The sequence below is a fragment of the Argentina silus genome (assembly GCF_951799395.1).
Source record: "Argentina silus genome assembly, chromosome: 4".
NCBI lineage: Eukaryota > Metazoa > Chordata > Actinopteri > Argentiniformes > Argentinidae > Argentina > Argentina silus.
In genome coordinates, this window is record NC_139658.1 from 4,717,745 (window position 1) to 4,740,089 (window position 22,345).

General features: G+C 41.1%; 2 protein-coding genes across 3 annotated transcripts in view; one reads left to right on the top strand and one right to left on the bottom strand.

Annotated features, from left to right (window-relative positions):
• Nucleotides 1-4,326, top strand: part of cpne5b (copine Vb) — a gene marked incomplete at both ends in the record, with an annotated part of 80,813 nt that extends 76,487 nt beyond the window's left edge. For both annotated transcript variants that reach the window (XM_083667509.1, XM_083667508.1), the window contains 3 exons: nt 2,399-2,456; nt 3,647-3,720; nt 4,138-4,326. In XM_083667509.1, coding sequence (XP_083523635.1) covers nt 2,399-2,456; nt 3,647-3,720; nt 4,138-4,326 — 321 coding nt within the window. The remainder of the gene's footprint in view (nt 1-2,398; nt 2,457-3,646; nt 3,721-4,137) is intronic.
• A 10,376-nt stretch (nt 4,327-14,702) lies between these two features.
• LOC310802873 (guanine nucleotide-binding protein G(i) subunit alpha-2) overlaps nt 14,703-22,345 on the bottom strand; it is a 45,407-nt gene continuing 37,764 nt past the window's right edge. The window contains exons 5-9 of the mRNA XM_083667449.1: nt 20,657-20,785; nt 18,611-18,740; nt 17,375-17,528; nt 16,232-16,441; nt 14,703-15,193 (exon numbers count right to left, since the gene is read on the bottom strand). Coding sequence (XP_083523575.1) covers nt 16,251-16,441; nt 17,375-17,528; nt 18,611-18,740; nt 20,657-20,785 — 604 coding nt within the window. The 3' untranslated portion in view covers nt 14,703-15,193; nt 16,232-16,250. The remainder of the gene's footprint in view (nt 15,194-16,231; nt 16,442-17,374; nt 17,529-18,610; nt 18,741-20,656; nt 20,786-22,345) is intronic.

The following is a 22,345-nucleotide window of genomic DNA, read 5'->3' on the forward strand; positions in this document are numbered from 1 at the left end:
CCTCCCTCTCTCTCCACTCCCACCTCACAATCCTCATCAGTCCCCCACCATCTGACTTCATCAACAGTTTATCAACACCTTTTCCCTTTGGAAACTGGAAGTGTTTCCCTCAACTCCATATAAATGGAAACTTACCCTTGAGACACTGTCCTTTTCCTTTTAGGGTCTGGTTGGCTGAGAGGTTACCTCATGTTCTTTTAACTCTTGTTTAGTTGTTATTGCCATTTTCCCCATAAAATAGGTCTTTCATAATGCTGTATAAAATTCTTGGTGAAAAAGTGCTATGACATAATTTGGCTCAAATCGATTGATTGAGGTTACTACCTCAGGAAATCTCTATCCATCCGTCTCCTTCAATGAGGTCCTATTTTTTGCCTGAGCGCTCCGGGGACCCTCTTAGTTTCATTATTTGACTGGGCCCCTGCTTTATCGAGAATAACCACCAAACACAGGGTGTCTCTTCCAGATAAGAGGGAGGACAGACTGAGATGGAGGAAAATTGGATTTGGAAGGCTGAAAACACCTGGGGCCAATTGCAATGAATGTGTGTTACCTTAACTTCCTTGGTATATTACCAGGGCAGTGTTGCCTGGATAGTTTAAGACTAAACCCACTTGCAACGAAAATATGTCAGGGTCTAACTCAAGTGTAATTGGATGCACCCGTGCAGCAATGTTGAAGATTTAAACTCACTTGCAACAAATCACTTTCAGGTAATGGCGAAGGGATACGTTCCCCTCACTTCTCCAACAAATTAGACCTAGGAATTCAAGGTTTACGAGTGTGCCGATAGCCCAGGAAATCAATAGCACACATTCTGTATTCTAGACTACATCAATATGCTATTAGATATTTCCACATCAGTGCCAATATTGGGCAATATGCTTTGTTATTGAAGGCTATGTGATATTTTCATTTATAGTGACTATTTTTCAATGTGTAGCTGAATATATATTGTTTTGCACATCCGTCATCCATGATCTGTTATTCTCAGAAATCTTAATTCTTGCAATGCACTCATACACAGAAATACAGTGATTTATAAATATTAAATTAGGTTTCTGATGACATAGCATACAGTAGCCTACAGCTCCGACTCTTCTGGGAAAACACAAAACAGCTGCTATGAACGGATGTCTGACACGTACCAAGCAGCCAATGTATTTCCCAAGCCTGCTCATATTCTTTCAATACATCTTTGCTTGTTTAATGGGTTTAGAAACCTTTATTAAATCATCTCATCATATAGGCTTACATCAACCCAGACAAATCCACAGCTGTCCCTTTTGAATTCATTGATTGATAACCATTCCTGTTGTTGAACCAACTGGTTTATGCCAAGTTAAGTAAGCTATGCCTTTATTAGGCTACATGGACCATCAAAAGGAACATTTCTTGATCCGACATGCGTGAACTAAATCAACTTAGACAGGTGTCTGACATTGAATTGAGCAAACACCGTAACATACTGTACTTGGTTTAACCCATCTTGAGCCCGTACCTTCGTTGCAAGTGGGATACATTGTTACCAGGGCAGTGGGTTATACTCATGCTGTTACCGAAACTTTTATTTTGAAGGAAGTTACTACAATTTAGCCGCTAACATGATAGCAATGTTGCAAGTGACCCCTGGGGATCAGGACTGTGTTCCGTTAAACATTCCAGAATGAGAACAAAAGATACAAACAATTCACAGGATTCACAATCAGATTAATGAAGGCATTATTTCAGCTAATTTAGCAAGATCACTACAGGATTCCTTCTGGCTTTAAAGCTGAGGACCGCTGTTGATAACCAGTGGAGCCCATCTCTCCTGAATCATTCACTAACAATATAGAGGAGGAGTGGGGTCACACATTAGCAATGCCTGCTCACTCTGTGTTCCAAACTCTGAGCAGCGATATAGAGTCATTCAATGTTAATGGCCCTTCAGCCTGCTAAGTGCACTATAGCATTAGCATGGTTGTTGCCTAACTGGGTGTGACTGTCACTGAGCATGGCATGATGATTGGAGCTGGGTCAATGATAATGAGAAGAGACAGGCTCTCTTCCTCTGTGTTTAAATGAATAGGCCCTTATGATCTGTGTGGGTGGGTGTAAAGAGGAATAGGCACATTTGACTGGGCTGTTGCTTAAATAAATGTGTTCATTTTTAGGCATATTTTATTTCATTGCTCTTTTCCACAAAGTAATTTCTTACATAGTAATTAAGAAAAGAACCAGGGGTGACACCCTATCGCAAAATAACAAGGCAAAAATGGCAACAAGAAAATGAAATTGTTGGAGAAAAACTTGAAAACATGCGAAGAAACCTTGAAAAGTTGAAGTGAAATAATTGTTTCTGTCATTCCTTTCAATGTTATTGTTATGGAGTCTGATACTCTCCTGTTGTCTACAGGGTGCTAAACTCCCCATGTCCATCATTATCGTTGGTGTAGGACAGGCTGAGTTTGACGGTAAGGAGAAACCCATCCGGCTACGTCCCCTTGGCAAATTACATTGACCTGTAACCATTTAACTTATTCACAGCACACTACATGCACTTTGACTTCTATCCAATGATTTTGCTTGTTAATGTAGTAGGGTTGAATTAAATCTCAAAAGTCTTTCCTTGATTCCTCAGATCCTCTCTCCTTCTCCTCCTTCTCAAAACACATGGGAAGAGAAGGTCAGAGGGGAGAAACCGTCCAATGTGTTTTGAGAAGGAAACACTTTTGAGATTTGACCATTGACTCTTGGGCATGCCTTGAAAAAAATATGGCAGTGCCCAGCAGCCCCGATAACACAAACTCTGCTTTGAAGGTTCTATAATACTTCTTTAAGATAAAGTGCTCGCCCTGAAACTTTATTTAAACGTCCTGCTCTTTGACGCTATGGGCTGACAGTTAGTCAAAGTGCACAATTACCACAGTTGGACAACCAATCAAAACACACTCTGCACTCTCGCCTCATTTTAATCATCAACATTAACTCTGCGAGCGAATTGATTGAGAGCCAGAGTGAATGATTAACTGATTCAATTTACTCAATTGACATCACGGTCCTGTAACTCTCCTTTCTAGCTATTAGTCAGACCAATGGTCTAGAGGAAATTACCGTCATTTGATTCAATAGAGGAGTGGAGCATAGGTTGACATGGGCATCATTTAGTCAGAAGTCGACATGGCTAATTGTCCATGGTGCTTATGAATGGAACAGCGTACAGATTAAGATTAAGTTGATTGTTATTAGAGAGTCTATTGACAGAATGAATAATGAAGATGATTACTGATGTTAGGTACAGTATGGCGCTTGTGAAAAGGACACTACACAGGTCAGTGGTTTGCCATGAAGAATGACAAGAAACCTTGGGATTGTTTAAACACACACCCACACCCACACACACCCACACACACACACACACACACACACACACACACACACACACACACACACACACACACACACACACACACACACACACACTCGATGCTCATACTACAGCTCATAAGATATGTATTCTCTCTGGTACTCTATGTGTGTTTTGTGCAGCCATGTCCATAAAATGATTCATCTCAATGAAACTGACCTGGATAAATAAATGAATATTAGACTATAAAAAGAAGGGAGTGTCTCATTTAGCTAATGTGCTGTGTGTGTGTTGCAGCCATGGTGGAGCTGGATGGAGATGACATCAGAATCTCCTCCAGAGGGAAACTGGCGGAGCGAGACATCGTCCAGGTGACTTATACTGTACCGACTGTATGAATAAAATAGTGTAGCTGTCTTTGTCAGACACACACTGGCAGTAAATACAGCCATGAATATAACTCAATCTAGAGCAGTAGAGATAGCATTTTGCAAAGGTCAGAAACGCTTCTTCTATTTCCTACAACGTTGTTTGTGCTGTGCCCATGTGGAAGTTTGTGGATACGTGTACACTATTGTTGATGTTATTGTTTCAAGGCCAGAAGTGCTGTCGTTATTTAAAGCTAGTGTTTCTGCCTTACATTCCTTTACCAACAAGTCAATGAGGTGCATCATGCTCATGACTTGGGTTTCATACCTGGCCTCTTTCTTGGTTGATCTGCTGGTGATCAAGTCAGTAGTGTTGCTGTTCCCTTGTGTTTCCTCATGTCCTTGTTCTCTCCCTCACAGTTTGTCCCGTTTCGAGACTACATGGACCGGACAGGGAACCATGTGTTGAGCATGGCCCGTCTAGCCAAGGACGTGCTGGCTGAGATCCCTGACCAGTTCATCTCCTACATGAAAAGCAGAGGGATCAAACCCAACCCTGCGCCACCCCCATACACACCACCAGGACACACCCATCACACACAAATCTGAGCCCGGCCCCTTTTACTGAAGACTGATGGGAGACGGCATGCATCAGCCCCATGGAATCTTGGGTACTCTCTTCTTCCTGTGAATGGATTGGATTGAAACAGGAAGTGATAATAGGAAGTTGGCAATGGTGTTTGTGTTGGATTCTCCCAGTGACTCTCGGAGAGACGGTGGCGTTTCTGTTTGTTGTGATTTATCTATTTTGTTTGTTTCTCGGGAGGAGCATTCGTGATGGAAAGACTGCGTTTCTGTACCAGGACTTGGTGATGGATTGTCTTTTTATCAAAATGGGCCAGTGACTGTTTCATGTCTTGTTTGAGAGCAAGTGGGTGAAGAGGTCACGTTGTGGTTGAAACTTGTGCCTGTCTGTGGTTGTCTAAATGTATCAGGACAAGTGCACTCTAATCAGAACTTTGACCTCAGCCTTGCTCGCCATTGGTGTAGCCTAGTAGAGCGTGTGCGTTAAGGTGATGTTTTTAGATACCCTTCCATATGGAATTTGTTTTGGGGCTTTAGACATGTAGTTTTATCATTTATCGTGGGGGAAAAACGTATTATTATTATTTTTTTGTCATTGTCATTGATAATTCCCCATATTCCTCTATTTACCCTCTAATATTATCAAAAGTGGCATGGTTATATAATGGATTTGTACTTGATAATGATGATGTTTCTATATGACCTCCCTGTTGGATTTCTCTACCGCATTCAGTAATACTTCAACAATTTTGCACTGACCACATAATGCATCTAAAAGCACAAGTATCAGATACTCTGTTGTCTATCTCCTCTTACCCAATGACCACCACCATCATAATTATGACTATGTCCTAAAGGTCATGACCTCTTTCTCCAGTTAAGAGCTATTTCGTTTGTCATTTAGGAGCAAGCTAGATTATTTCCTAGGTCTACGTCAACTAATTCATTATCTTGCACAAAATATGGGTGAATAGTCTTGCAGTCCACCATTCGAGGCAAGACTGTTTGGTATGACAAAGAGAAAAAAGTTGACCAAAGTAGAAACAGAGGGGCATCCAGGCATTCAGAATCCAGTTGGAAGGTGATAATTAAAGGGTTAATTCAGGATTTTTGATGTTATACCTCATTTTCCACTTACTTGGAGTGTTGTAGGCCACCCAGTCAAAGCTGCATTCTTCAGCAACTACTGCTGGGCTTGGCCACAAGCATAAGCCATATAGTGGAAGTGGATGGGTCTCCAAACAAAGCTCTCTGACTACTTTTAAACATCTCCAAAATAAATTCTACAACCATATCATGTCTTTGTGGCCTATATATGCATGTCGATATGAAAACATTTAGTCATTTCCACTATTACAAGAATAAAAGTATATTATTAATTGAGAAGACTTCCTGATTTGAAACACAAGCACTCGGTTTGGAATTGGTCAGATGAAAAACGTATATATATTGTACGTAAGCCAATGGGTGCGTTCCAAAAAGAGTGCTCGGCCATATTTGCTCATTCTGAGTACAGTCAGATTACCCTTACTCCCAATAACAATGTTTTATATGGTGACCACCATCAGATGGCATATTTATGTTATTTAAATCACTTCCATGATAGTCCTGGAAGGGTTTAAATTCAACACAAGTTGATTATGGTTGTATGACTTGGGTAGGTCAGACAAGACTTGATGAGGTTGACCCAGATCATGGTCAAGACCGTTGATCGGGGCACATTACTCATTTGTCAGAGTTATCGTTAGTTTGCTATGTCATATCTGGGGTCAGTCAAATATATTGTTTTCTCTGTATTGTGATGCATTTTCAGTCAAGAATCTGACAGGACAAACTTGTCAATGTAAAAGTACTCTTATAATCACTCTTACAAAAGCTGAGAGTTGCAAAGCAAATGAAAGCACAAAAAAATCATCATCCTTAAATCAATACATTTGTGTGTGTTGACACTGAATCTTTTGATAAAGGGTATTCAAGACATTAAATGTGTCCACTATAATCACATTTCATCCTAATGAATCTTTTTCAGAGGGGATATCTGATCTGTACAGTGAAATAATATATGGTTTGATTTCTCTTATTGAGTGGTGTGGACCTAGAGTAAGGAGTGTGTGTTTATAAGAGTGGTTTACATATTCCTCCCTAAAAGGAAAAAAAAAGGAAAGCACTTTATTCTATTCCTTCAGACATGTGCTTCTATATGTTTATTATTTTTTGGAGATGATGATCGTAGTGATATGTATAATAACTTTATTTTTTCTGGAATGTGTATGATAAGCCATCTATCCCGCCGACTACGCCACAATATAGACAGCTTCTGCCCTTAATCCCTAATCTGTAGGGATGTCGGATTGTGTATATCCATGAACATGGGGAATAAAGACAGAGTTTTATATTCAGTGCCAACATCTGTAACATAGACACCATCCCATCCGGATTATGTGCATGTTAGTGCCAAATATGGCAGCAAGTTCTGTGGACTGTTTGCTTTTTCTTATCTTGTGCCTGGCCATTTCCGTTCTTATAGTACAATGAGATCTCTGTTCAGGAGACATCAAACATGGGAAACCTGTACTGTAGCTGACCAGCATGTTGCAGTTTCATTGATAATTATTTTTTGTTTGTTCCCCCTCTTTTCATCTTTGTTGTTTTCTCTCGCTGGGATTCTGATTTGCATGGTTCCCCTTTTTTCTTTGAACCGGTTTTTATTGTACATGATCGTTGTCATACGGTGGGTTGTGAAATGCTTTGTATTGGATTGCCTTAAATGAAAATTAATAAAAAACAAATGACTACTTTTATAAAACTTGTTTGACAGTTATACTTTGATGAGATTGAACAGAGTCTAGAGAGCATCCCCTTGTCGAGTTCAGTCACAGTGTTTCACAGAAATCAAATACCTTCACAGTGTATCACACTACGCATTTACCCATCTATATCTGTACTGCCAGACTAGACTGCCCTCATTGCCCTCCCCAAGTGTTGCCTGATGTGTCCCAGAATACCATGCATTAGCACACATCTGACTGACCTGTTGACCACTATGTGCCAGCTCCTGAGTACTGTCGTACTATTCAGGTCCTGGTGTTGTGTTTAGAACCTGGCCAACACCAATGTGCAGATAGCAATGACACAGCAACACCATGGAGATAGACAATGCACTTGTCAGCTCCTACAGTATCAGACTTTAACTTGGATAGTGGCATTGTGTGAACATGCTTTTGTATTATTAATGTAGTCTAGAAGATACTGTTATCTGGAATGAGCAGTAACAATCTCTATTCATTTGTAGGGACTTTTTATGATGTACAGTACTTTAAGCTTTACGACAAAAGCTAGAACTAATCTGACAGGAAACTCATTGTCCTCATTGCTTTAGTTTATGTGGTTCAGGTGAGGGGATTCTCCGGAATACAGTCCGATATGATAGCTTTATTGTCCATTTGCATGGAAATTAATGTTGTGAAGTCAGCTTACACAAAATCAGAAAATCAATACACAAAATCACTACAATACAACAACACCGGAAATGATGTCTGAATCAAGGTAACGAGTTATTGGAGGATGGAACTGACACACACACACACACACACACACACACACACACACACACACACACACTTTGAAGTTCCTCAAGCATAATTTATGAGCAACACCTGGCCGAATGTGCGAAGCTGTGACACAATTCATTTGCTACCCTATTTTTTTTTTTTTTTCCCTCTCACCTCTTCTCTCTGCCTCTCTCTCACATTTCTTTAATCTATGCTCTCTTCCTTTTTCTTTCCCTTTCTCTCCTTCATTTTCCTTCCCTTTGCGCTTGCCTGCTCTCGCTCTCTCTCTCTCTCTCTCTCTCTCTCTGTGTTTTAATAAGATGCTGACAAGAGTCAAATGGCCTTCCTGGGCGAGTCATGAGGAGTCAGGCAGCTGTCACCATCACTGTGGTGATTCAGAATGGGGGAGAGCCTGAAGACTATCTCATCTCCTCTGCTCCAGCAGGGCTGAACACAGGATGCCATAAAGATACAGCAGGTATCATAAACTGAAATGGGTAGAACAGATTACAATATGTCCTGTTAGAATATGTCCTGTTTGTTCTGTATGTCATGGATTTCTTATAGGTCTGAATTTGAGGAAAAGAAAAGATTACAGCATGGTTTTCGGGATTTTTTTTTACACTGTAGATCATTTTCCCAACAATCTCCCATGTTAAAGAAGCCCCCAGAAGGCACAGACCCATTGAGATGTCTTTCATGCCCTGTATAGTTTCACAGGAGCTTAAACTACATTACATTTCAATTGCTCAAATTCAACACTCTGTTGTAGACCACCAGACACAGTTACACAGAACAATTGCTCTAGGTCTTTTAGCTGTCTCTCCACCCGAGCAAGTCCAGGTGTCCAAATCAGTTTTTGGGTCATGAAAGCTATTTCTGAAATGACACTGCAACTAAAAACCTCACCACTTGCTGAAGGTACACTTTGGAGCCGTTTTCACCACTAAGAGGGTAAGAGCTAATGGCCACAGGAGTGTTGCCAGTCAGAGGAGATGGAGGATATGAGTGGACATCTTAAAGCACTAAAGTGAAGTGGCCTGGACTGGACTGGAGGGCCTGACTAAAGTGAGGACTGCTGAAATGCTGAATAATCTGTGTAGTGCATAGAAATGTTAGACATAATATAATGACATAACATAATGTTCAGTTACAGGGTACTCTCAGCAGTCAAGGCTGTCTCTCTCTCTCTCTCTCTCTCTCTCTCATGTATATATGTGTGTATGTATGTGTGTGTGTGTGTGTGTGTGTGTGTGTGTGTGTGTGTGTGTGTGTGTGTGTGTGTGTGTGTGTGTGTGCATACTTGCGTGCATGTGTGTGTTGGTACGTGGGTTTGTTGTTTGTTTATGTCTGTGTGTCTCTCGTGTCTGGATGTGTCTGTGATCCATAAACAAGTAATAATGAGTGAATCAGTATCCACTGTATCTCTCTCTCCTTCTCTCCAAAATCTAATCTTGAGCTGTAAATTGGATTGATTTGCATTCATTTGGATGAGAACATTCTATTGGACGTTGAGAGAATAGTTCAAGAAGAAAGAGGTGTTCCAGATAAAATGCCCTGTAGCTCAGGGTTGACATAGTGGAAAATAAAGAGGTTTCTGATTTCTAGGTAACATTCATTATACTGGTTAGTTATTGTATCTTTGTTCACTGATGTGGACATTGACATGAACTGTAAAGGCACAGAGGCTGATATGTAGATATGTCGGAGAGATTTCAGATAAAACCTTCCGAATTGAATCTGAATGATGCGTCTCTGTGATGTAGACAATGTAAATGTCTCTGTGATGTACAGTAGACTACATCATTGTTCCTGTTACGTAGACAATGGTTTTGTGATGTAGACTATGGTTTCTGTGATGGAGACGATGGTTTCTGTGATGGAGACTATGGTTTCTGTGGTGTAGACTATGGTTTCTGTGATGTAGGCTATATCATTGTCTCTGTGATGTAGGCTACATTATTGTCTCTGTGATGTAGGCTGTATTATTGTCTGTGATGTAGGCTGTATTATTGTCTCTGTGATGTAGACTACATTATTGTCTCTGTGATGTAGGCTACATTATTGTCTCTGTGTAGGCTGTATGACGTTGTCTTACGATAGGTGGTGTCATTTCTACATGACACACAGAGCATCGACAGACAGATTTGCGCTACCTGACATGAGACAAAGGGCTGTATAATTATATCTCTTTGACTATAGCATTGTCTCTGTGATGTAGAATACCATTGTCTCTGTGATGTAGATATCATCGTCTCTGTGATATAGAATATCATTGTCTCTGTGATGTAGACTATATTATTTTCTCTGTGATGTAGCCTATATCATTTGGTTTATATCCAGACGGTATTAGGCTATGTGTTTCACATGTCCATTTCTCAGAGTGTATAATGCAAAGGTGTGGCATGTTGCTCTGTAGTCTGAATGGGAGAGCACCTCATCTGAAATCAAACATCGCCGTCTTCTGGCCATAACATGCACACACATGCAACTGTTTTTGTATTCACCACCATGTTACAGGTTTTTCACCATCCTTCAAACCATTTGTATTAAATGAGTTCACATGGCCAACACAATAACATACGAGAACAACAGCGATATTTTTAGTTAGTATTGCTTTCACACAAAATGCAAATGTTAAGCACCTTTTTGCAAAACAGTTAACACAACTCTCTACATAAGACAAAACATTTATTTAGTAGGTGTTGACACACAACTGAATTAGTTCCTCACAGCATAAAGCTATTTCTCCCATTATAGTGAATCACAGCAGTTCAACTGATCAGTAATGCAATTTGTGTTGTTGAGGGCTGCATACCGTACAGCATACGGTATGCAGCCCTCTTTTCACTGCAATGGGAATTGCAATAACAATTCAGAATAGTGTCTCCTCCTCTCTCCCTTCACTACTTCTAACTGAAACAATTAATCTGTCAATAATTCCCCAAACAATACTCAGACAAGACTGTAATGTCAACCTTTACTTGGAAAAAATTATCAGAATGCATGTTACAAACATAAGCACACAAAGGATTCTGTTGCTTTGGTCGGCTTCTAGCACTGAGAAATGCTTGCGGTGCAGTAGACCTGTAGCCAATCTGCCACACACACGCAAATCGCAGGTTGATTGAAGACCCTTCCGCCGTAGATTGAAGACCCATCTCTTCAGGCTACATCTTAACTGTCCCTCCTAAAGACCTCTTCACCCCCACTACCCCCCTGTGCAAGTTTCTCTCCTTTAAATAAAAAAAATAAAAAAATCTTCTAGCATTGTGACTGCCAATCGCCCCTGGTCCTAGCATAGATTACTTTTTCTCATGATGACTGATGGATATAACATTCACTTACTTAGACAAATGTATTTGTTGTAAGTCGCTTTGGATAAAGGCGTCTGCTAAATGCCATAAATGTAATGTAATGTAATGTAGGTTACACACCCACAGCAAGTGGTAAGCGCCCAGAAACATCCCAAACATTTTGGAAAAGCAAATTCAGGCAGACAGGCAGGGTCTTGGCAGGTGCACACAGGATTATGTTTCGGCAAATGTTCGGTAGCAATTGGATTACCTAATAAGAAGATGAGCCCCGGGTGTATACTAATTGATGCTCTAGTCATGGGGGGGGGGAATCCTGGTTGCAATTAGGATAATCTCTTTCACACCTGTGTCTGATTTAACAAGACACCAGTTTATGGTCATCCCATTCAGAATGTTGGTTGCAACTGACCCCATGATTTTGAGTAGCCTATTAGTCTGTACATTTTGGCTGAGAGGACTATCTTTGAGTCAGGTATGGAGTGAAGAAGATACACAGCATATCAAGTACCACATGATCTGGCGCATCGGGTATCTTAATGGATTTATATAATGTTATATACATTGTAATCCAGCATAACAGAGCCTGGAGCTGAAACTTATTTTGTTAGCAACTGATTGCTTTCTTCCTCTTCGTCTAAACAATATAAAATGGAGTCCCTTGATTGCCATTGCAGACTTACTCATTACATAAATGCTCATGTGGGTCGTGGTGACATTTGCGAACACGTTTGATCACTTTTCCTATGTCTCCCAAGGATATAGGGAAATCACTTCAAAGTTCTAAATGACTTATAACCGTATTTCATTGACCCCCACAATGAAAGAGAGAGAATATGTATATAAATCTATACGTTTTCACATTAATGCAAGCAGGAGTGAGTGGACTCAAACACAGCACACTCTAAAGCAGAATAATTGCAAATACATGTTTTTTCCACAGAACAGTCAGATATGGTTCTCATTTCCTACTGATGCAGGTTCCTACACAGTGTTTGACAGCTGATGTAGCACAGCATTACCTCCTGTCTACTGAACCTAATATAATAATTTCAATTACATTATGATCTGTTTGTTTGTTTGTTTCTGATAGGCAAGGAAACCTTTAAGCACTATGTACTCTCTTGACTTTGAGACCTTTTTTAAATCATAAGAACCCCTAGCGCCTATATTATTATTATTATTATTATTATTATTATTATTATTATTGTTATTATTATTAATGTATTTTTAATAAGTGTTCAGGTCCAGATCTACAAACTCAGATGTAGTTCAAATGTACAGTTTTGCTTGATCGACTATGATCATAACATATGTGATACTTCAGTGCCACCTTCTGGATGGTAAATACAGACTCCAATGCATCACACCAGGTTGCCATTAGACTACATTACATTTCACAGCCACGTCCTTCTGCCTCTCTGAAGACGTCAATCAGGCTTTGCATTATTAGACTTACTATTCATATGAGGGATAAGGATGATGAGAAAAGAGCCATTGCATGAAGTGATCTGGCCGCCAGCGCCAACACTGCTATCCTTCAGTTGAATGTGATTTCAATTCGTTCTTATACGGCATCCTAATACCTGCATCCTAATGCTACAAGCGTGAGCCTTGAGGTGAAAAACAGATCTCTCTCACCACAACAGTTTGTTTGTCCTAATCAGCGTCAGTCAAAAGGCTCGGCGTGCGTCTAGGCTGTCAAGCGCGTTAAGGGACGCTCTGTCTCTATTTCAGAGGCGCCCGCCACGAGTTTCCATCCACTGTGATGTTGTCGTGCTGTGCCATCTGACGGATCACATCAGTACAGCCTCTGAAGCTCGCAGCACGTTGACGCATGCGACAGAGTATATTAGGATGCAGTGTTAAGATTTGTACTGGCTATAAGAAATAGGGGCTTCTATGTGTCGTATTTGAAGGGTAAAATTGTCATACTGTATGGCCATAGACTGTTCTTCTCACAAAGAATGTGGATGATTTTGGTCTAAACATGATCATTTTGATTATCTAATTAATCAATAATTTAGTTCAATTTAGAGGGGGGGGGGGGGTACATTTGTTCTCTTAACAAAAACAAAAGAATAGCTTATAGTCATCCTATTCAGAATGTTGGTTGCAATTGACCCTTTGTGTCGAGTGTGATATCAATGTGACAAAACATCACTGGTAATTGATTCCTATGCAAATCAGAGACCCTATAAAAACAAAGATATTGATTCTGAAATCACGTTAACTATTATCCTTGCACTCAGATGGACTCTATTCAACTTATTGAGTGACTTGTTGAAGACATTTTTGCATTTGAGCTAACTTTCAGAGTGTCATAGCAAAGGGGTGAATACTTTTTGACTCAAGACATTCATTTGTAAACATTTCAAATAATTTTCACTTTTACTTTATGGAGTATTTTATATAGATCAGTGACAAAAAATGAAATCTATTTTAAGCGTGTAACACAACAAAATGTTTTGGAAAAGGTCCAGGGGGTTGAATACTAACTGAAGGCACTGTACACCAAGTAATCCCTATTCCCTCCCAATACTGAAATCTATCTGACCCAAAAAAAATTGACTAAGGGTTGTTACTAGTTGTTAAGATGCAGTAGCTATACATTCAAATTCCAAAGAGCCCCCTCACCAGTCCCCATTATTCTCTCATAATATTTCTCTGTTGTACCTAGCAACTAAAATGCAATCAGCTAGCTAGCAAGCTATCTTCCCTTGTAAATCTGGCCATATCATGAACAGATCAGAGAAGTTTAATTGAAATGAACGATGAAGTGACGTCATCTTTCTTCAGGTAATCGCATTGCATTTCTGAACCATTCACTTCAAAGTTTAATGTTATACTTTTTGCTAAAGCAACAAATGCAAGAGGGACGAGTCAACAACATGTTTTAAGTATGATTTGTCAGAATATGATCTTTTAAGACTGGTTTTCAGTACACAGATACTTTTAAACTTAAGTAAAACATGTGATTATATTTGCTATTACTATATATTTATTCATTTTTACAGTGGATGACACACATAATCTTATTTCTCAGAGGCACACCACACTGGATGATGGGAGCTCAAGTGACTCAATCTTTATTTACTGTAAATCAAACAATTGAAGCATTGTAATATTTACCAAAAGACTACCATTGTTCATTTCTGTCTATCATTGTGTCTATCTACTTTACCACTTTATAGGTCATGTGTACAGAATGAGTAGAAATAGCCCTAAATCACACTATGGATAAAGCAAGTCTCTAAAGAACAGATGTAAACATATATCAAGGCACAAACATACTGAAAAATACATGGAATTAAACAAAACAGACAGCAAATCATGTGAGAAACATACATACATTAAATATAATTTAAAAATCTTGTAATTAATATTAAGTGATACTTCAATTTTTTGTTTTCTTTTTACAATTATTTTTCGAAGGAATGTTACATTGTTTGTGAGAATAACAGATCTAAAGCTATGGTAATCTATGGGCAGTCATGCAGAACAAATGTGATATAGTACAGGTAAGAATGTTGGCTTCATGTAAACATAAAAAAAAACTATTTCCTTAAAATCCATTTTCTCTCTCCATGCTTGTTTGTTTCCCTTAGAAAATAGGTTTTATGCAATTAAAACTTTCATAAAACATCTGTTAAAGTAAAGTGAATGCATTTATATAAAAGTATTTTTCTATCTGGCTAACCTCTGATAATACTTAGAAACAACAAAGGGAGAGGCTAAAAAGAAATCAGAGATAAAATTCTGACTTGGGAAATATCAATAAAAGAAGAGATCCTGATTAAATTAAATATCTAAAATACAAGGAAAAAAAATCCCAGAAAAAAACAAGAGGGATAGAATCAGTGAGATGGTTGAGAATCAGTGATTGCTGGAATACTGCAAGGCCTTTTTTCCGCGCTCAGTCTATTTTCATTTTAATGTGGAAAAGCAGGAATTGTCAGTGCAGTGCAGTCTGACGCCGTGTGCCCACTCCCTGTCCCCCAGGTCATCCCAGCTGTTCAGGTATTCCTGGAAGGGAAAGACAGATAGGGGTCAGCGAGGCTACATAGGCTTTAAGTATGTATTTATACAGGGGAAAACACACTGAGACCAAGGCCTCTTTTGCAGGTGCACCCTGTCTACAATATCTATACAATTACAAAACAACACAACACACAAAAAACACACAACAATTAAACACAGGTAAGTACAGAAATCAATACATCATATAAACCACAATATAACTAATAATTGTGGACAGTTATTAACTATAACTATAATTAACTATAATTCAGGAGAAACAATCCCATCCTTTACCAAAGAGGTCCTCGATCAACACCCTAAATTGCCCGAGCGGCACCAGAACAACCAACTGAAATGTTTTTTTGTCGATTGTTCCAGCAATGAGGTGCACCATCACTGAAAGCGGATTGACACAATTCAGTGGAGAGCCAAGCCATGTTGGACTGTAGTCAATGAAAAGCATTCTCACAGAAGTATCTCTCCTGTCCAGGTGGGAAGGGCAGTGTGCAGGGTGAAGGCAATGTCATCATCAGTGGATATTGAATATGTTTGTGAAGACATCTGCCAGCTGGTCAGCCAACCTTTTGATAAAGTTGTGCATTAAAACTATCACCTGTGATAAAGCGAAGGGCGCTTTGGTAGATGGCATCCAAAGATTTAAGAGGAGTGGCTGCTGCATTTTGGTAGATGATATCACCATAATCAAGCACTGGCATGAAGGTTGATTGTACAATCAGCTTTCTGCTGTTCAGGGAAAGGCAAGATTTATTCCTATAAAAGAAGCCCACCTTAAATCTTACAGTTGATATAGTATTTGGGTAGTATTCTGTTGCCCTCCTTGATATTTATGATGTACTGCACGAGACAACCTAATCCCCATCAAACAAATAGCTCTCATTTTATCAGTTATGACCACATTGCCACTTCAATCCTTTTTAACATGGCTGTCACGTGACAATCAGAGCTCAATCACTCTATTGAAAACTATTTGAGGGATGTGTATGAGATTTGTTATTTGTTTTCTTCCTTATGTTAAGTGCTCACCTTGGTGTCTTTTCTGATTCTAGAAGAGACCACAGTCCTTCAGGTTGTTCTTGATGATGACATCTGTGACAGCGTCAAAGACAAACTGCACGTTCTTGGTGTCGGTGGCACAGGTGAAGTGGGTGTAGATCTCCTTGGTGTCCTTCTTCTTGTTTAGGTCCTCAAACTTAGTCTGGATATAACTTGCTGCCTCATCATATTTGTTGGCTCCTGAGTAGCAAGACATTGCAATGTTACATTCTGTGATATGGTGTGCTTACTAGATACTATTCTAGCAGTGATATGGTGTGCTACTAGATACTATTCTATTGTATTCATTCAGTGCGATGCTATGACAGATAAGCCTATCACAGCACGCGGTGTTAGTCAACATTGACCAGCTTCACCCTCCCCTCTTCACAATATGTTTGAATGCTTCTTGTTACGGTCCCTCCCCCTAACCAACCCTCTGGCACCACCTCGAGGCCACGGCGATCATCGCTGGAGCGCCCAGCCCCCAGTCGGCAACACACCTGCGCCCTATCCTCTATCAGCACACCTGCAACCCATCCCCAATCAGCACCCTATAAGAACCCTGCCCGGATTATCACTCCAGTGCCAGAACGTACTGTGATCTTACGGTAACCTTTTGTGAATCGAGACCTACAGACGCTTCAGCCCTCCTGTGTGTATTGCGAATTCCTTGTGCCTTGTCTTCCTCCGCGTAACCACCTGTTCACCTGTGCCCCCATCCAGATACCTCGTCCTCCTTGGTTTCCTCTCATCGCCCCCCTTCCACGGACCTAGCCCCTTACCCATGACTGGACCTCCCTGCCTGCCCGACCACCTGCCTGTCTGACTACCCGCTATCCTGCCAACCCTGGACCGACCCTCGATTACTCTCTTTGGATTCTCCACTTGTCCCCTTTCCCTTATTATTATTTATCATTAAATACGCCTTCGGGCTTCACCTACCCTCTCTGTGTGCCGTCGTTTGGTTCCTCAGACTTTCTGTGTAACACTTCTGACACATTCAATTGACATTGGTGATGTCACTACTATTACTGCTGGAGCTCCCACTGCTGTGGCTGCAACAGCTTCTAGTGCTGCTGAAGGCATGTCTGACACACACACGTTTCTCTGTGGGACTGCACTACTGTGTACCTGAGTACTCTGGGAAGCAGATGGACAGGGGGCTGCGGGTGATCTTCTCTTCAAACAGGTCCTTCTTGTTAAGGAAGAGGATGATGGAGGTCTCTGTGAACCACTTGTTGTTGCAGATGGAGTCAAACAGCTTCATGCTCTCATGCATCCGGTTCTGGTAGGGGGAGAAAAAATGGTGTCACTCATAACCAAGGAAAACCCACAAAGGGGCAAAGCACCAGGCAGCCACCAGGGGGCAATATCATCTCACATTTCAAATGTGACCAATGTAATGTAATGCACTGGCAATTGTGAATGGTTGAGTGTCTTTGCCTTATCCTCTCTCGCTGCAGTAATAGAGGCAACATCTGAGCGAGTGTGTGATGAAAGGTATGGCCAATGTGAGAGCAGGTGTGATATGAGTGTGTCAAACACTGTGCTCTGAATGTGAGATCTATCTGGTGCGAATACTCCCTCCTGAATACTCTCTCACATGCCAAATATCAGAATAGCCATATGGTTATGCACAAAGAGACTAGTAAGTAGTGAAACAATTCACTGAATATATATGACAAAATACTAAATATATACTGAACATATATATATATATATATATATATATATATATATATATAAAATTCCTCCTGATCCAGTCCTAATAATCAGTGAGCCATAACAAAGTCCTTACTGGCCTATCAATTACAAATATTTGTAATAATTTAATAAATGAGGTATCACCAAGTGGTTACGCTCACTTGGAGAATGCAGCCTCTGTGAAATAGGATGGTTCCTCCCTTCAAATGTCATCTCATTTCATGTCATGGACTTACATACAGTAAGTGGTGTATTATTTAGTAAGGTACTTCATGCCCCAGGAAACAGATGGATCATTGCACAGCAATTAAGTGGTATCTTACTGTAACCTGTATCTTACTTTATTTGATGATGATGGGTTCATAACCAGTAAAGTGGTTTATGACTCTTACAGGTTATTAAGCCATCATCATCAAATAAAATGAGCAGTGTATCTGTCAAACATACACTCCTATATTCTACAATATGTATATTGATGTTATGGTGCTGTAGTGTAGCGTAGAAAGACATAATGCCATGTTTCTGCATACAAATTGAATGAGTAAAACAGATGTGCCCATCCAAATCAACATTCCATGGTGGGTGTACCAGCTGCCATCTTTTGGTGTACTCATTCTACTTCTATGTGTTTATGTGTGAGTGGATAGGTCACTTCCACCTCACCATCTCCTCATCCTCCGCCAGCACCAGGTCGTAAGCGCTCAGCGCCACAGTAAAGATGATGGCAGTGACTCCCTCAAAACAGTGAATCCACTTCTTCCTCTCTGAGCGCTGGCCGCCCACATCAAACATCCTGCAGAGAGAGGTGGAAGCAGGAGGGGAGATAGAGAGAGAGAGAGGTAGGGGAGGGGACAGAGGGAGGGAGGGAGGGAGGGAGGGGAGGAATATAAGTGAGTGAAGGGGACAGAGAGAGGTATGGAAGGGAGGTAGAGGAGGGAAGGGGACAGAGAGGGGGAGAGAGGGAGGTAGGGGAGTGAAGGGGACAGAGAGAGGGAGGTAGGTGAGGGAGGGGACAGAGATAGAGAGAGGGGGAGAGAGGGGGGGGTGGAGGAGGAAAAGGAACAGACAGAAAGAAAGTGAAAAAAGGAAGTCATAAAAATAAAGTTGATAGAGGAGAGGGGAAGCGATCAAAAAAAGAGCAAGAGGAAGTAAGTGAAGGTGACATTCCATCCGTAGCTATGCATTAACATTTCATGAGGTTGCTGTGAGAACAAAGGCGGGTGAGGAGAAGGAGAGAGGCATCCATTAAAGACGTTGGGCCAACAGGCTACAGCAGGGCTGCAGTCAGAGTGCAGTCTGGAACCTGGAGCAGGGTTTAACAGGAGAGGACTGTGAGAACCTTCTAGCATTGTGACTGCCAATAGCCCCTGCTTCTAGCATAAATGACGTTTTCTTATGATGACGGATGGATAGCTGATTCACTTACTTAGACAAATGTATTTGTTGTAAGTCGCTTTGAATAAAGGCGTCTGCTAAATGCCATAAATGTAAATGTAAATGTAGAACCATGACAGAGGTCCTCGCCAGTGGGGTGAGGTGACACTGGCTGTCAGGGGAAGTAAACACAGAGTGTCATGTCCCTGCCAGTCCTGGTACCTGCTAATGACATAGGCCATGGCTGACTGGATGTTAGGTGATGGTTTATGACACAGATAAAACTCTAACCCTAACCCTCTCCAAAGGGTTACAACCTGCACTCTCTTACATACTGTACAGTAACTGTATGCACTCTTATATAGTAATTAGCTGATAATTACCTGGTAATTACCTGATAATTAAATTTTAATAACGTTTTCTGAGATTTATTGCCAAGCAACTATATGTACCAATTGATACTAGGCAGTTATCTATTATGTTGGATTCTTATAAGTAAGTACAAGAAAGCAACAATTTATTATAGCAACAATTTCTTGGTAAAATCGACCCAGTATAACATTTAATATGTCTGCCTCCTCTCCCTTTCTCTCCTCTGTAGACTATCATGTCTCACTTTGTTTGACTATTCAGTTGTAATTTCAGTCCCATTTTGGTGGGTTTTGTTGTAACAGTTATGTTTCCATAGATACCAGCCAAAAGGACAAAAATATAAAGCAATGACTTTTTTTTCTTATCGATTGTCTCCATGTATTATTCATCTCCAACAATGGGGCTGTGAGGGAAGGTAAATGTCAGGCTGAGGGGTGAGTTTATCTGGAAACGGGTCACATTGGAGTCATGTCAGACCCCTCAGCCTGGGACAGGAATATCCTGATTTATTACCAACATCCATCTGGCTGTTTAAACCCTTACCCTACCAATCCTGTCACTGAAGCTTGAAACGCATGAAAGGACACATGTGTTATACCATCAACTCATCAGTTGATGCTACACCTGTCAGGAACAGTGATAACCAAACCAGCATACTGTAAATAATGAGTTCAGCGCTCACCTCTAAGTCAAATGAATGAGGGTAAAAATAGACTTTACTGAACAAGCATTGCTTCCCCCTCAGGCTCCCCCTGCAGCACACACTAGGGAGCCAGGGGCAGCAGGGGTCGCAAAACACTTCCTGGTCAGTCAGAGGTCACACTCATTTGATGCAAAATAGGGCAATACACACACACACCCACACCCACCCACCCACATACATCCACACACACACACACACTCACACACACACACACACACACACACACACACACACACAAGGTGCATGCCGAGAGCCCTCACTTGAAGTGTAGGTCTTTGAAGGTGAAATGAGTCTCCACTATGCCGGTGGTCTTGACTCGAGTCCGCAGCACATCCTGCTGTGTGGGGATGTAGTCTGCTTTGGCTATCCTCTCAAGGTCGTTCAGGTAGCTGTGGAGGTCAGACACAAACAGAGATGAAGGGAGAGAACCACCCCCCCACACACACACCCACACACACACCCGCACACCCACACACACACACCCACACACACACACCCGCACACACACACGGATACCTTCACGTATGCACGCACGCACGCGCCCACACACTTTTGTAGGCACTTGAGCACTGACACAACAGGTGTGTCTTTTGCTGTGCTTGTACAATAGTGCTGATATGCGGCAATGTTTTACCACAAAACACCTACTGTATGTGCTTTCAAAATGTTTGCTAGGTTTTTGAGTGTGTCACGAAGACCCATAACACTAAGCTCCATAAGCTGTTGTTATGTTTGAATCAGCATGAGAGACCCTGTCCCCTGGGGCCACAACACCGCACAATCTTGCTCAATTGTTTTTTGAGGGGTTTTTTGTAAGTCTGACAACAATAACAGCATGCCTCCTAAGGCCCAAACCAGCTGTTTGGAGTGAAGAGCAGGACTGGACCACTGGGCCATAAATAGTCTTGTCAGATCACTGAGGCGTTGTGCCTGGACTTGTCCCCTTCCCGGGCTTCACTCTAAAGAGACGATTTCTATGGCAACGCACATTTGCGTCACTTCTTTGCTTCACCTCAGTGGGTTTTATGCATGATGTTTGAGTATGAAAAGGTAAATGGGTAATTGAAGCCTTTCCCTGATGAGATCAAGCACTCAAAATGATATTAACATCTACATGGGGTTAGTGTAGCGTAACATAAGAGGCATCACAGCCTAAGGCGAAAAGGCAAGGAATACATTCAATTAGATCGAAGATCAGTCAAGCGGGACAGAGCGCAGATGACAGTTGTGTCAATAAGAACACAGCAATGGAGAGAAGGACTAAGAGCATCTAATCCCCCCCCCCCCCCCCCCTTTCTCTTTCTCTTTCTTTCTCTCTCTGGACATTGGTCTGCAGGGGGACGTGGGCGGGCCATCTCCACAGTGTCTGCTCTATGCAGGACACAGCCTGCTCCACTTATATAAGCATTACATCATCAGCCAGGGCCAGCTGGGAGCTTTGGTTGCCCAGCCAATCGGTCATGAACCCAGACACAGCACTGGACGCACAGCATCTTAATTAGTAGAGATAATCACTCATGCATACTAGAGTTGGGCGATTGGAAGATTACATCGGGGATCATTGATGGTGGTCCAAACCTATCGCTGACGATTCCTTTGCGATTTTTTGGCCATTCAAAACTGGAAATCGGATAAAAAATAATAATAACAATGTATGGAGGTCACAGAGATATGAGCGAATCGGCCTATAATAACAATATTGCACTTTTAGGCGGTAAGTCCACTACCCTAGAACACCCCTGGCCAGCAAAAACATGTTTGTATACGGGTAGGAGGACACTCCATTTGCGCTTCCGTGCGAGCAAATCAGTGCTCGTAAATGGAGAGATCAAAAGATCTCATTCCCTGATCGCTACCGATTAAACATAGACGTTACAACCATTAGGAAGCTTTTAGAAAGCTTAAATGTTACATACTAAAACAAGGTCATGGAATCACTAGAGTGAGTG